The sequence below is a fragment of the Pygocentrus nattereri genome, chromosome 14 (genome assembly GCF_015220715.1).
Source record: "Pygocentrus nattereri isolate fPygNat1 chromosome 14, fPygNat1.pri, whole genome shotgun sequence".
Taxonomy (NCBI): Eukaryota; Metazoa; Chordata; class Actinopteri; order Characiformes; family Serrasalmidae; genus Pygocentrus; species Pygocentrus nattereri.
Genome location: NC_051224.1, coordinates 41,318,375 through 41,333,273, shown reverse-complemented (window position 1 = coordinate 41,333,273; position 14,899 = coordinate 41,318,375). Strand labels below are relative to the sequence as shown.

Genomic DNA, 14,899 nt, shown 5'->3' with positions numbered 1-14,899 from the left:
TTTACTAATAAAAGCTATTGGAAGTAAATTGATTAGGGATCATTACAGATACTGACAGAGTCCTGACACCGTGAGAAAACAGAAATCCTGTACAGGAAAAAAAGATCTTGATGCATCGATAATCGTATAATCGCATCGCAGGCCTCTGGATTGTAATCGCATCGAATGAGATGCCTAGAGATTCCCACCCCTCCCGTAAATAAATAACTACTACAGAAAGTTGGGACTCACTGAATCGCCCATTAAATGAAATGAGCTTAATACAAAACCAGAGGAAGAACAACCACATCAACAGGTTCTCTGGGCCTCTAACCACACGACCGTATCTACACAAACATCACACAATAAACATCACAACCGTGAGCGCGGATCACTGCGTTCCCTCTGCTGTATAACCCTCTCCCCTTTTCTGAGAGCGATATTCCTGAAATAGTGGAATTTTGGACAGCATTTCTTAAACTGCCGCTCTGTGATGGTACTGAACGCAGTCCAGCAGCGATGGATGCCGCTGCCGTGCCTGACTGGACCAAACGTGGCATTTAGGCAATGTATATCTATGAGCGGACCCCTTTCTGATTCGTCCTCTAGCGCCCCCTTCAGTACTGAGTGTCTACAAACTTTTGGACACTGTGTGGCTAGCAACTTGCAGAATCCAACCAGGACAATAGAAGAAAAACAAAAAAAATGACCGGCAGCGAAATCCATAGACTCACTTAAACTAAGTGTTTTATAAGCTCCGCCAAACTGGCCACAACAGCAGTGCCAACACCGCAGGTCAAGGTAGCCAAACCCAGCGGTCACTACCTCCCACCAGAGAAAGCGTTTGCATGTAAAAGGCCTCGTGACGGAGGCAGCCTCCTCCAAACCGCCGGCTGAACTCCGGCGGGGGGGAAGCGATCCTGCAATTTATGTATTTATTCATCGCCAGGAAACTGCTCTTTAAAAGGTCGGGCAATTTTCCAGGTCACTGGTCACGCCCGCTCAACGAGGAACGGCGAGGGGGACATCACTCCCGTTGTCAGGGCGATAAGAGGGTGGGTGGGCAGGGGGAGGGGCAGGGGGATGTCAGCGGGGCTCAATATCCGGCATGTGCGAGGTTCACGGCCTTAATGAGTCTGAAAGGTCAAATGCCTCTCCAAAAGATTAATGGGGTTTTACATGACATGGAGTGTTGCTTCGCGGGCACCAGAGTGGCTCAGAGTGGCCGCTGGCATCGAGGTGTTGGCACCCCGACACGATACGGGCAGGAACGCATGAATCACCCCGAGCAGCCGGGAAAAAAAAGCACAGCGTCCGTCAGCGTCCGTCAGCGTCCGTCAGCGTCCGTCAGCGGAAGCGGCTTTTCAACAGACAAGACACTTAACCCAGCCTTCTCCAAACCCACCTGCTGCACCTGCACACTCTAAGGGTTCTCTAGTAAAGACAATGGTTCTATGTAGAACCATGAACTCTCAAAGAACCCTTTACATGATAAGTACTCTTCGCATGGTGAAATGATTCTTCAGACTGACGGAGAATGTGTTGCATACGGTTCTGTATAGCACCAAAAAGGGTTCTGCTATTGTAACAAACTTGGCATCACAACAATAGAAGAACCCTTTTCGAAAAGGTTCTATACAAAACCATACACAACGCATTCCCCATCAATCTTAAGAACATTTTCACCATGCAAATATGGAGAACCATATTTTTAAGGGCACGCTGGCATTGTGAAATGGTTCTTCAGATTGATGGAGAACATATAACTTTTTTGGTGCTACAAGGAACCATTTTTTGTTATGTCACGCTCGTAACAATATCAGAACCCTTTACGGTACTGCACAGAACACTTTTCAAAAAGGGTGTGTACGTAGAACCCAGCACTCTCCGTCAGTCTGCAGAAGGTTTTCACCATGTGAAGGACCACCTCAGCATGAAATGGTTATAAAAAGATCTCTCCTTACTAAGAACCCTCGAAGAACCTTCATTAAGAGCGTACATCTCTCAGGATGCACAATGAAGCGGTATAAGTGCTTATAAAAGAACGTTCCTCTGCGAATGTACAGATTCTTCTGGACACACGGTGGCATATTTACAAAAATTCAACAGTGGTGAACCCACTACTCTTAACTGACTCACGCCTGGCTGCCAAATCTCCACACAGCACCTGACACCACACACACACCCACACACACACCCCACTGCATTATACGTCCCCGTCAGTACAATGTCATGAATGCGATATGACCTCCGTGCTTTTACCCAGATTGGAAACGCTTTATCAGAGGCGCCGTGAGCGCGTGCTGCTCTGAATCGCCGTGGGGAGCGTGGAGGAAATTAAAGCTGCAGAGCGAGATCGGTGGAGAGGGGAGCTGGGGGTTAACACTCGGACCACGACATGCGGCGTACGTCGCATGTAGCTGCGGCAAAACCTGCCAGACATGAAAAACACATTTGGAGCGCTCGGACACAGACCAGCTGACCAAGGCGAGAAACTGGAGCTTTACAGAAACACGGATGGAGACACAGAAACACGGATGCAGACACAGAAACCGGCACTCATACGTGCTCACAAGCACCCACAGATACAAACAGCACGGACGTCATCCTGTTCCATCAGCTCTGGACTCTCCTTTGCATTACTTAATACCCTGAGATGCGTCCAGCTACACGTGAGCCTGGGGGTCAGCCGCTGTAGAACATTACTTCAGCTCAAATTTAAGACGTTATGTTGTGAGAACAGTGCCTGGCCTTTTCAAAGGCACGGCAACTTGCTTTAGCCTGACTCGGACTCAAGATCCAACCCATCACAGGATACACACACACAACGTACCCTCCAGTCTACTGACCGCTACTCCAAACAAAAGACATTCAGGCTGGACATTCGATAACTTCTGTTGATGTGATGAAAAGGGAAAATCTGCCTTGCCCTAAAAACAAGAAACAAACCAGCTGCACAAAAACAGTCATGGTAAAGTCCCGATATCGTTACGTTACCAACGCTGGTCTTACACCAAACGACTATCCAACGTGGGAATAAAGTCCCGAGTCTTGCTGGAGTCATCTCGATCGTTTAGTGCGAGGTGGTCAGTACATATTCACTCTAGCTGTAACATCACAGCTTTCACCAAAATAAAACATCAAAAAGTGAAACTTAAATATCAGGGTTTCTAAGCCAGATGGAATCAGTATCGGTACTCTGTATTGGTTCCGTGGCACCCCATAAAGAACCTTTCTTGCAGGTGTTCAGACGGCAGGCGAATCAGATTTATTTCTCAGGTCAGATCCTTTGAGGCCACCGTCTGCTTTTATTTCCAAGGGAACAGTTCAGATGTGTGTCCAGACATCACCAGTCTATCTGCATTGGTTGCTGTGGTAACGACGTAGGCATCAGTAACTACATAGCTACGCTGGTAACACGGATTTCAAACGCGGATGCAGGAGAGGTCCCTGGGAATGAGCTGGAGGAAGTTGCAGGGGACAGGGTCATCTGGGATTCTCTGCTCTCCCAACTGCTACCGTGACCCTATCTGGATTAAGCGGTCAACGACGATGAGGATGATGATGATGCTGCAGGAGAGGTGGAGGAGCATCATCTCCCCTCCAAACTCTTCAGAACTCCCTTCATCATCATGAATCTTTGGAGCTCCTCTTGAGTCCCAGCACTTCATGAGTCACGAAAAAGACACTCTGGAATCCAATTTGAGCGTCCAGAGCGTCCAGACTGAGACACATCTGTAAACATCTGATTACAGTCGCATTTCAGACCTCCTCCAGATGTGGTTTTGTGTGTTTTTTTGCTGTCCACACTATTAAAAATCAATCTGGATATGCCGATCAGATTTGGGCTTACAGTCTGAACCAGGCTTACTCTGAAGAATCGTCCGTGAAACTCATCAATTCTAAACAAATTAAAATCACGATTCACATTTAATCAAGAACCATGCGGCTCTACTGGAAAACCAGCTCTGAGCTGTAAAACATTCACTCACCGGAGCCGGAAAACATTACTTGACTTAAGTAAGAATAAAAGTACTGCTTTAGCAGGTAAAGACCAAAGAGGGCAGTTTCCTGCTTTGAAGTGAATAGTTTCAGTGTCTGCTCATGAAAAAACACTTCACACTCTCATATTAATGGAAGCCGTAACAGGCGGCGCTGTCTGCTGCGTGAGTCTTACGTAAGAGCAGAGCCGCATGTGGAATCTGCCCCAGCGCACACAGCGCACGCCTGTCGGCCCGGTTCCGGCTCCGGCTCGGGCTCCGCCGCATTAATACTGACGCATCGCAGACAAACTGAAGACTCTTCAGAGCCTCTTCAAAGAAAGAAGCACATCAGAGAGCTCTACTGTAAATGGGCTCTTTCAAAATATCTCAGGAGCGCCTGTTTAGCAAAACGGCTCATGTCATCTTCCACTGATGTGATCTTCCACTCCAGAAACCCAGAGGCACTTCCAGTACAAGTAGCTGCTAATGCATTAATCCAGCGGCTTAAGGAGAAGAAGAAGAAATAGATTATGGGGAAAAAGGAAAAAGCTTAAAGCTAGGACTTTAATGATGCACAGAACACGGTGGCTCGGTGTCACACGCCTCGGTCGGAACAGAGCGCGTCCACGCGTGCGCCTCGGTCGTAACAGAGCGCGTCCAAGCGTGCGCCTCGGGCCGAACAGAACGCGTCCACGCGTGCGCCTCGGGCCGAACAGAACGCGTCCACGCGTGCGCCTCGGGCCGAACAGAACGCGTCCACGCGTGCGCCTCGGGCCGAACAGAACGCGTCCACGCGTGCGCCTCGCTCGGAACAGAACGCGTCCACGCGTGCGCCTCGCTCGGAACAGAACGCGTCCACGCGTGCGCCTCGGGCCGAACAGAACGCGTCCACGCGTGCGCCTCGGGCCGAACAGAACGCGTCCACGCGTGCGCCTCGGGCCGAACAGAACGCGTCCACGCGTGCGCCTCGGGCCGAACAGAACGCGTCCACGCGTGCGCCTCGCTCGGAACAGAACGCGTCCACGCGTGCACCTCGCTCGGAACAGAACGCGTCCACGCGTGCGCCTCGCTCGGAACTGAACGCGTCCACGCGTGCGCCTCGCTCGGAACTGAACGCGTCCACGCGTGCGCCTCGGGCCGAACAGAACGCGTCCACGCGTGCGCCTCGGGCCGAACAGAACGCGTCCACGCGTGCGCCTCGGGCCGAACAGAACGCGTCCACGCGTGCGCCTCGGGCCGAACAGAACGCGTCCACGCGTGCGCCTCGGGCCGAACAGAACGCGTCCACGCGTGCGCCTCGCTCGGAACAGAACGCGTCCACGCGTGCACCTCGCTCGGAACAGAACGCGTCCACGCGTGCGCCTCGCTCGGAACTGAACGCGTCCACGCGTGCGCCTCGCTCGGAACTGAACGCGTCCACGCGTGCGCCTCGGGCCGAACAGAACGCGTCCACGCGTGCGCCTCGGGCGGAACGTCTCAGCACCAACTTCCTTTTGAATTCAGTAATTGCGGCACTATTTAAGGTGTAAAGAGAAAATTCAAACAAAAAGCTGTTGAATAAGAAGCCGAAATTCGCCTTCACAGAAAACTGCGCCTCCCTTTATTTTCTTTTCAAGTGAAGACAAGGCTGGCAGCTAAGATGAGGCTTGATTTGTCCCTTAATCCTGAAGTTCATAACTACTGAAACCCACATTGTGTGATGGCCAAATTATAAGTAGAAGGAAAATAATCTCAAAAGTTCCTGTCGTGCATTTTCAGCCTTGTTGGATGAGTTTAGTGTAATGAACCCACGACACGAGTCTACAGCTGCACAGCATGTGATGGCTCAGAAGTGTGGCTCCTGTCTCAGGGTCCTGATTTCAGTCCGGGCTATTTGGGGTAATTTGGGGAAATTAGAGATCCTTTATTCAGTGCGAACCAATCAGTCAAATCACACATCACAATACCGGACCTCCTGTGGCAAAACTAATTCCTGCTCGAAAGGGCTTTGGCTGCCCGACTGCATTTGGAGTGACATGGTGAATTGTGTGAACTGTGTTTTTCTGCCATTAGTCCTTTCAGCCTGCACTCACTCACAGTTACTGTCCTCCAACGTAAAGCTATGCATTATGGAGACATTCCTGTTCTGCCAGTGAGAAAGCGCCTGTCCTCCTCGCAAGAGCACCTCAGACGAAGACGCTCCTCCTCCCTCTCAGGGTTGCGTTTTTGCAGACGCAGCAGAATCACACGGCGGTGAAGAACGAGGACGTATGCCGGCGACCCTGCGCCGCGCAGGGGGCAGCAAAACAACACCGACCCCCTCCAACTCAATCAGTCAATTCTGGCTCTACCAATTTTTGTAAACACACCTGTGTAAATCAGAGGGGGAGAAGGGGGTAGAGGGGCTGAGAGCAGCACTGCCTCCTGTAACAAGATGCTCTGTAGCATCTGTATTTAACACAGAAGACATTAACAAAAGACAAACAGGTGCAAAACTTACAACCCGTCAGATTTCATGACGTACAATAACTGTGATAATGCTTTTGTCTCCCTGTTCATCTCTGTCTCTACCTCATAGCACTGGACCGTACATAGCGGAGGTCTTCAAATCTGGACCTTGAATCCAGGTTCCAGTCCTAGAATTTGTCTCCACTGGTTGGGCTCTAGGTACCTAATAAGTTACGCCAACAGTTTAATTAACCAACAGTGATGATAAAATCCAGGACTGGAAACCAGGCTGAAGACCTCTGACATACAGTCTCTACCCTTATATTCTGGTTGCTGCTGGAGCCGGAATACAACCAACGCTGGAAGACAAAAATAGTGATTTTCAGTTTTACCCGTTTGTGTGAGGCACAATACAGGACAGTCCATCAGAACCGAGGGCATTTACACACAACAGTCAGAGGCAGAGTAAGAAAAACAGCCTGTTTAGTTCTGAAGTGTAAAGAAGCGGCCATGTGAAACGTAATCATGACTTCTTCTGGTATATAAACAAATAAATGTGAAATAAAATGCAAGATGAATGGAGAATATGGGCTGGTTGAGAGACGCAGCACATTGCCAACCCCCGCCTCGAGGTCCTGGAGAGGGGATGTCACCATTTCGTCTGCCAGCTTCACACACTGCTCTGACCTTCCCTGCCCGGCATGCCCGTCTCCCTCTGAGCCAGGATGGCATGCTGTTGGCCTGCCAACAACAAGTGCCACCGTCTCGCCTGTCTCATTAGAACGAGCTGAAAATCTCTCGCCCTAATCAGAGCAACGGGGCACAGGGGTCGACTGCTAATAACTTTGCGTTCAATCAGAGCGCGGACAGATCAAACCGTCACAGTCAAACTGTAAACTCCACTCGAGGGGAATTCCACCAGCTTCTCAAAATGCCTGCGATATTCCATTAAGATGCAGACAGAGAGGTTCAGACGTCTTTACAGTGGTGGTGATGGGAACCAGGCGTCGCCATGACGACAACACAGATATAGACACTTTATTTACCATTGCGTTAGTTACGAGCGGTGAAGGAGTAAACGAGCTCCAGATGAGATGCCAAGGTGTGTTAGCGCTGAGGAGCGGGGAATGAGAGAGCCTCCAGCCGCCAGATTGACTGCATGAGGGACGACACCCGTGCTTCAGGGGGCAATAAGGGGGGGGGCATTAAAGGAATACTCCAGCACTTTCTGCTTAATCTCTACCTGCTGCACCTGCAGTCCGATTACCACATACAGCCTCCCTGCACTTGGGACTCAACAAAAGAGCAGCTACCGCAAAACCCACTTATAATAAAAGCCACTGTGTAAGGGCGGCTGCCCAGTTATTCGTGGTTGTGATGTCACAACACTCGGTTCTCTGGTCGCTTCTGATTCGTCGAATTCATCTAAAACCAGTTCACAATCTCCGTGTGATTAAACCTCCCTTCTGAAACCTCGCAACGGATCAACATTCACACGTCAAGAAGATGGTTCTTTAAGGGTTCTTTAGTAAAGAAAGTGGTTCCACATGGAACCATGAACCTTCGAAAAAACCCTTGGCCTGATTACATGTTTTATTGCATTGTGAAACAGTTCTTCTGATTGATGGAAGAAGTGTTGTACATGGTTCTATACAGCACCCAAAAGGGTTCTGCTACAGTTCCTGTTACTACCTTGACAATAACAATAGAAGAACACTCTTGGGTGCTATATAGAACCCTTTTTAAAAAGGTTCTATATAGAACCATCTACAAAACGATCTGCACCATTCTGAAGAACACTTTCACGATGCGAGGAACCCTTTCATCGTGCAAAGGGTTCTTTGAGGTGATCACAGTTCTACACAGAACCATTTTCTTTACTAAAGAACCCTTAAAGAACCATCTCTAAGAGCGTAATTAGACTGCAGCCGTCGCGATTTGGATATAAAACCGATTAATCGTTCAGCCCCACCGTGCACTGAGCTCAGAAGCCCCACTGAGAAAGAGAAAGTCGGCGCATCTCCAGCTGCTTATAAACAAAACTAGTTTCCTCTTTAACTAAACACTGAAAAACGGGTCTAAACTACCGTCTGTGGTAATCAGACGTGTGGTGCAGCTGCTCGGGTGAGAAAACGCCAGAGTAGCAGAAAGACAGACGGCTCAGCACAGTAATCCTCCGATCGGTGACGCCCCCAGCCTCTCGCCAGCCTCACTCACCCACCTATCTTGTCTTAAAACCAATTGGAATCTGCCTGCAACAAAAAGGATCAAGGCGAAGTACAGATAGAATCAGGAACGTCTCTCAGCAGGGCTGGAGCGTAATTGCACACTCGAGGGTCATCTTCATAGCAGGGGCACATTCAGCTTAAAGTGGGGACTGACCACAGCAGGCCAGACGGGCAAGGCCACTCAGAACACACCGCTTTCTCCACAATTAATTGATGTCACAACATTCATTAGCGCACGGTTTGCCAATCAGGCCCAGCAGCAGTCCAGCAGAGGAGTTGAGCTGGTAGAGGTGACCCCTGAGAGAGCAAGTGAGCTGTGTGAATAAGTGTTTATGTTCCTGTTTATCGCAGAATGAAAATCGTGAATTACCTCCATCATTTCCTTATGAATAACATCCATTACATTCCCTAAAGTGCACAAACTGGAAGCCAAACCTGGTATAATAAGTTTTATTCATCTACTGGAAACGATGTAAACATCTGCAGGGATGCACTGATACGCGAACCGTGGTCTGAAACCAATATCCGATATTTTTCCGTTCATATCCGCCAACGCGTTAATAAACAGTAGATGCTGAATCTCTGAAAAGGTAGACGAGATATTTATTCCAAGTGATTTTGGAGCATTTCAACTGGTTTGTTCGTCACACAATTCGGACACAATGTACGGAGCAGTTGGCGACTTCAAATTATGGCAAAAAAATAATAAAGATAGAGATTTCATCCTGACAGAAACAAAACGAAAATAACTAAAACTCCAGAGCCGACAGGATCACGTTTATATCGACATTGTCCGATTTTGCAAAGACAAACTCTGCATTTCCCCATTTATCAACAGCACCGTCTGAAACACTGAGTGGGTAAATTTAACTTAACACAGCTTGTGAACTGCTTGTAGAGGAGCTGGACCAATCAGAAGCAACCAAACACCCAAATGCCTGTGACATCACAACCACAGCTAAGCAGCAGTCTGGACAAAGTGAGCCACAAGCCAGAAAAGGTGCACATGCTGGCGTTCCTGGACAATAAATAAATACATACATACATAAATAAATAAATAAATAAATAAATACTGGACCTTAATATACAGAAAATCATCACATTTTTAATCACTCAGATCCGGTGTTTTCAGGGCTGTGTGGACACAAACCCAATCTTCTCAAATCCGACCTGAGTCGCTTTCATATGTGGTCCTAGATCGGATCCTTATCCGATTCGTGGCCGCGTGACCTTAATGTGACGCTCAGATCGGAATTCACGTGCATGCGCCAATATACAGCGTTGCCATGGCAACGGCGCAGCGCGGAAGTTAAAGCCTGTAAACGGTGGCAAAGCAGCTCATCTCACCTTTTCCTCCTTCGTCTGGCTCTAATAACGAAGCTGAGAGCCGATCAGAGTTAACGATCTTCTCAGTGAAGCTCGTTCTGCTCGTTAGTTTGCGCTGACGATGCAGTGATTCAGTCACGTGACGTCACTGAGCAGGACTCATCACATTAATGACAGATGAGTCACTGACCTAAACGAGTGTGAACGATCCTGTCAGACAGATCGGATTTGAGCGGTGAGGCCTGTAATGTGAACATGGCTTTTGCATCGGTTTCCGTCTCGGTTTCAGAATCGTTACACGCTTATTAGCAAGTAATCCACGTTTTGGTAACCAAACAACTGGGCGAACGCCTGAGGCCCGAGCGGCCGCCTGCCATGGGGATTCTTTTCCCCCAGACGCTGAATTTTCTACATCTGATCAGATTTTGTCCGAATGTTAACCACAGCGATAGCCAGCGCGATCGCGTGGTGACCGCGGCGGCTCCCCTCACAGAGCCGGTCTGCCTGCTCTTCCACTGGGTGAAGTTTTGCTCTCAAATATACGGTCTTGAATAAAATAAGGTGCAAAATAAAGGTTCTCACTGCAGCAGCTAAACCGTGGCAGCATCTAAAGACAGAACCCAGATCAAATAAGGTGGGACAGCCCGGCAGGGGAACCGCTGCGGTCACCACAACAGCAACGTTCTCATTAATGCAGCATTTGTTACTCCGGCCACCGATTCTTCGGTTTTGCCACTCCACTGGGCTTAGTGGACAGTGCGAATGGTGACATCTGTCCTGCGGGTGTGTATAAGAGAGAGAACTGAAAATAAGTGCGTGCCTATGAAACACGCAGAGCGCGCGTGAGGAAGTGTATCTGCTGGCTCAGCTGGGCTCCATCACTGCCAGCCAGCCTAAAGGGGCTCTATTATAAGCCTTTGCTTCCTCCTCCGCGCTGTGGCACTGATTTGGACGCTCAGCTAGCCTCACCTGAGCCCAGCACGCCAGCCGGGCATCAACTGAGCCCTTCGTAAGCCGGCCAGGGTGGGCAATACGACGATACTCATCACTGTCACGATAAATCCTGCCTTTCTGAGCGCATCATGGAAACCGGCACTACCTCTGCATTACGACCGGGAGCTTTTCAAATGGATCCCGTGCAGCACACGGGACACGGACGCGGGAATATCGGGATGCATTCTGTTCGTCGTGTCCAAAGAAAAAGACCGATAACAGAACACGTTCTTTACTTTCAGCGCAAGTGAACGCAAAGCGGTTCTGGAGCATCTCAGCTCATTCGTCAGTGAGGGCGCCGGCTGCGGTGCTCGAGACGCGCCAGCCGGTCAACGCAGAGCCACCAACGCACAGCTGGCCTAAAACAAGTGAATCTAGAGCCCAGCGATGAGCACCTCACTCCACAGAACAGAGAACCGCCCCCCAGCAGAGTCTGAGCACATTCCGAGCTGTTTTGTCTGCCTGCAGTTCAGAGCCTTACGTCCGGAACCCGGAGCAGAACATATCAGAACTCCTCGCACACCCTTACGTCCGGAACCCGGAGCAGAACATATCAGAACAAATCGCCCACCCTTACGTCCGGAACCCGGAGCAGAACATATCAGAACACATCGCCCACCCTTACGTCCGGAACCCAGAGCAGAACATATCAGAACACATCGCCCACCCTTACGTCCGGAACCCGGAGCAGAACATATCAGAACACATCGCCCACCCTTACGTCCGGAACCCGGAGCAGAACATATCAGAACACATAGCCCACCCTTACGTCCGGAACCCGGAGCAGAACATATCAGAACACAACGCCCACCCTTACGTCCGGAACCTGGAGCAGAACATAGCAGAACACAATGTCCACCTTTACATCCAGAACCCGGAGCAGAACATATCAGAACACATCACCCACCCTTACGTCCGGAACCCAGAGCAGAACATATCAGAACACATCACCCACCCTTACGTCCGGAACCCAGAGCAGAACATATCAGAACACATCACCCACCCTTACGTCCGGAACCCGGCGCAGAACATATCAGAACACAATGCCCACCCTTACATCCGGAGCCCAGAGCAGAACATATCAGAACTCATCACCCACCCTTACGTCCGGAACCCGGAGCAGAACATATCAGAACACAATGCCCACCCTTACGTCCAGAACCCGGAGCAGAACATATCAGAACATATCGCCCACCCTTACATCCGGAACCCGGAGCAGAACATATCAGAACACAACGCCCACCCTTACGTCCAGAACCCGGAGCAGAACATATCAGAACACAATGCCCACCCTTATGTCCGGAACCTGGAGCAGAACATATCAGAACACATCGCCCACCCATACGTCCGGAACCTGGAGCAGAACATATCAGAACACAACGCCCACCCTTACGTCCGGAACCCGGAGCAGAACATATCAGAACACAATGCCCACCCTTACGTCCGGAACCCAGAGCAGAACATATCAGAACACATCACACGGCATAAAAACAGTGACGGAGCCTAAAGCTGCTCCAGCCTGCAGGCCTGTTTAGTGAAGCGAGTCTGTGGGAATGAAAGACTGGAAAAGGCTTAAACAATGGAAAAGAGTCATCAGCCGAGAGCGGGAACAGCAGAGAGAACGTGACGGAACGTCTTCATCTACAACGCTCAAAGGGTTCTTTAATAAATGAGATGGTTAGCTGAACGCAGAAACAGAACACTGGTTATTTTGGGTTCTTCACAAAACCTTTTGTCATGTTTCATAATTCAATAAAGCACCAAACCGGGTCAGGCACTCAGAGGTCCTTTAGCAAAGACAAGTGCTCTATGAAGAACCATGAGTTCTATATCTGTAGCATGATAAAAGAGAACGGATACACGGTTCTGCATAAGATCTTTCAGAATATGGTTCTATATGCCAACAGAGTTCTTTTATTGTCTACTGTTATAATGCGTGGCTCAAACAATCATTTAAGCATGCAAAGGTTCTAGACAAAATCATGAGTTCTATATTTGCTGCATGGTGAAATGTTGATTGAAGAATGTGTATATGGTTCTAGATAGATCTTTTCTGAATTTGGTTCTACAATTACACCAAAAAGGGTTCTTCCATTGTTACAATGTCATGCTTGTAACAGAAGAACCCTTTTGATACACAATGGTTCTACACAGAACTCATGGTACCAAACAGAACACTACCTTTAGAAGAGAACCCTTGAAGATCAAGAATTTTTTTCAGAACTGTGTAGAACAAAAATGCCTCAACATGTCTTCGGTTATACAGAACATTTTCTTCTATGTTCATGGTTCTATCTTACACTAAAAGGGGTTCTTGGTAGGACCAAGTACATGTGCATTGGTTCTTCTGGTTCTGCTCAGAACCTTTTTGAATTTGATTCTACATAGCACCAAAGAGGGTTCCTCTTACCACAATACAGTAAAAGAACCCTTGTTGGTGCTATATAGAACAATTTTAAAACACAACACATTCTCCATCAATCTAAAGAACCACTTCACCAAGCATGAAATGGTTCTAAGAGCTCATGGTTCTAAACAGAAACACTAATTTTAGTGTTTAGCTATATAACAGAAACAGCTCTTTGCTTCTGTAGAACATTTTCATCTTACTTTAACGGTTCTAGGCAGCACGAAAACGGCATCATAGAACCTTCCTTGGAACCCTTTTTTGCTAAGAGTGCTCCAAGAGTGCACAGAGACGCTCCAAACTCCAAACTAAACAAAAGAAAGTTGGAGAAAAATGTTTAAACTGAAGCAGAACCGTCAGAAACGACCGACGAGCCCAAACAATAAACTAAAAGCTGGTCAGCTCACTGAATTACTCCGTATGGAAGCTTCTGGTTTTAATTCTTCCGTTCCACCTTAAACAGAGCCGCGGTTACTATCTGGTGCCCAAGGCGCCGGAATGTAACTGCTGCACCATTTAAGGTGGAACGGCCGAATTCGAAGTAGAAGCCGGCGGAAAGGAAGCCAACGTGCGAATTCCGAAGCTACTGACAGGATTTTAAAGATTTTAAGGGATGGAACTTCGTACAAACGAGCATTTAATCTTCTAATCTACTGTGAAATAAAGAAAACGGGGTCAGGTGTAAACTTTGGGGCTGAGAAAGGACAGAGAGGCTGAGGAGAGGCTGAGGAGAGTTTCCGTCAGGAGAGCGACCGTTAAAACCGGCTGAGGTAAAAATCTCACCGTACCTTCCTCAGCGCAGCACTCCTTAATCCGGTTCAGCAGTAATATCCAAAGCACCGAAACTGTGGTTCTAAGCAGCTCCATGTTCGACTGGACCCGTTTTCGGAGCTCTGGTCATGTCGCTAGCACTTCACTCGCTCTCTCCCGCGCACACATCCGCACACCGCCGCGCTGGAGAGCCGTCCGGGCTGGTAGTGGCATGAAGCCGCGCAGCGCGCCTTATTTGGCATCTCGGGGGCGGGGCTTGGCGATGATCGACGCGCGCAGCGTCCAATGAGACTCGAGAGTGCGCTGAGGGTATTACAAGGTCGCCAATCGCGTCGCGCCGAATCGTGACAGCTTTGACCGCTAACACGACGGTTATCTCACCTGGCCTTTGTTGACGCTTCATAGATTCAGAGACAGTAATGAACATTAAAAACACGTTTGGGGTTTTTAGTTGATTATTGTTTAATATAAGCGTCATACTGTTGCTTTAGCTCTGTAAGCGTTGTAGAAATGCTCTTATTTCATTGTTAAGCGTTAAATTATTGAAGATAATTGTTCTACACAGAACCATTTCGCGCTTAAATGGTTGTCTGCCTGTGGAAATAGTTCCTCAGACTGATGGAGAATGTCTACATGGTTCTATACAAAACCTTTCTGAAGATGCTTCTGCGCAGCACCAAAAAGAGTTCTGCTGATAAGACACTGAGCTTGCATGATCCACGGGTTCTTTAGTAAAGACAATGGTTCTATATAGACCGCGAACACCCAAAGAACAGGTTTCACCA

At 48.7% G+C, this 14,899-nt stretch overlaps 1 protein-coding gene across 1 annotated transcript in view; it reads right to left on the bottom strand.

Annotated features, from left to right (window-relative positions):
• The window catches only part of LOC108413484 (ephrin type-A receptor 7-like), a 235,180-nt gene extending 220,873 nt beyond the window's left edge, over positions 1-14,307 (bottom strand). The window contains exon 1 of the mRNA XM_017686013.2: positions 14,132-14,307. Within this exon, the coding sequence (XP_017541502.1) occupies positions 14,132-14,210 (79 nt within the window). The 5' untranslated portion in view covers positions 14,211-14,307. The remainder of the gene's footprint in view (positions 1-14,131) is intronic.
• Positions 14,308-14,899: the final 592 nt, after the last annotated feature.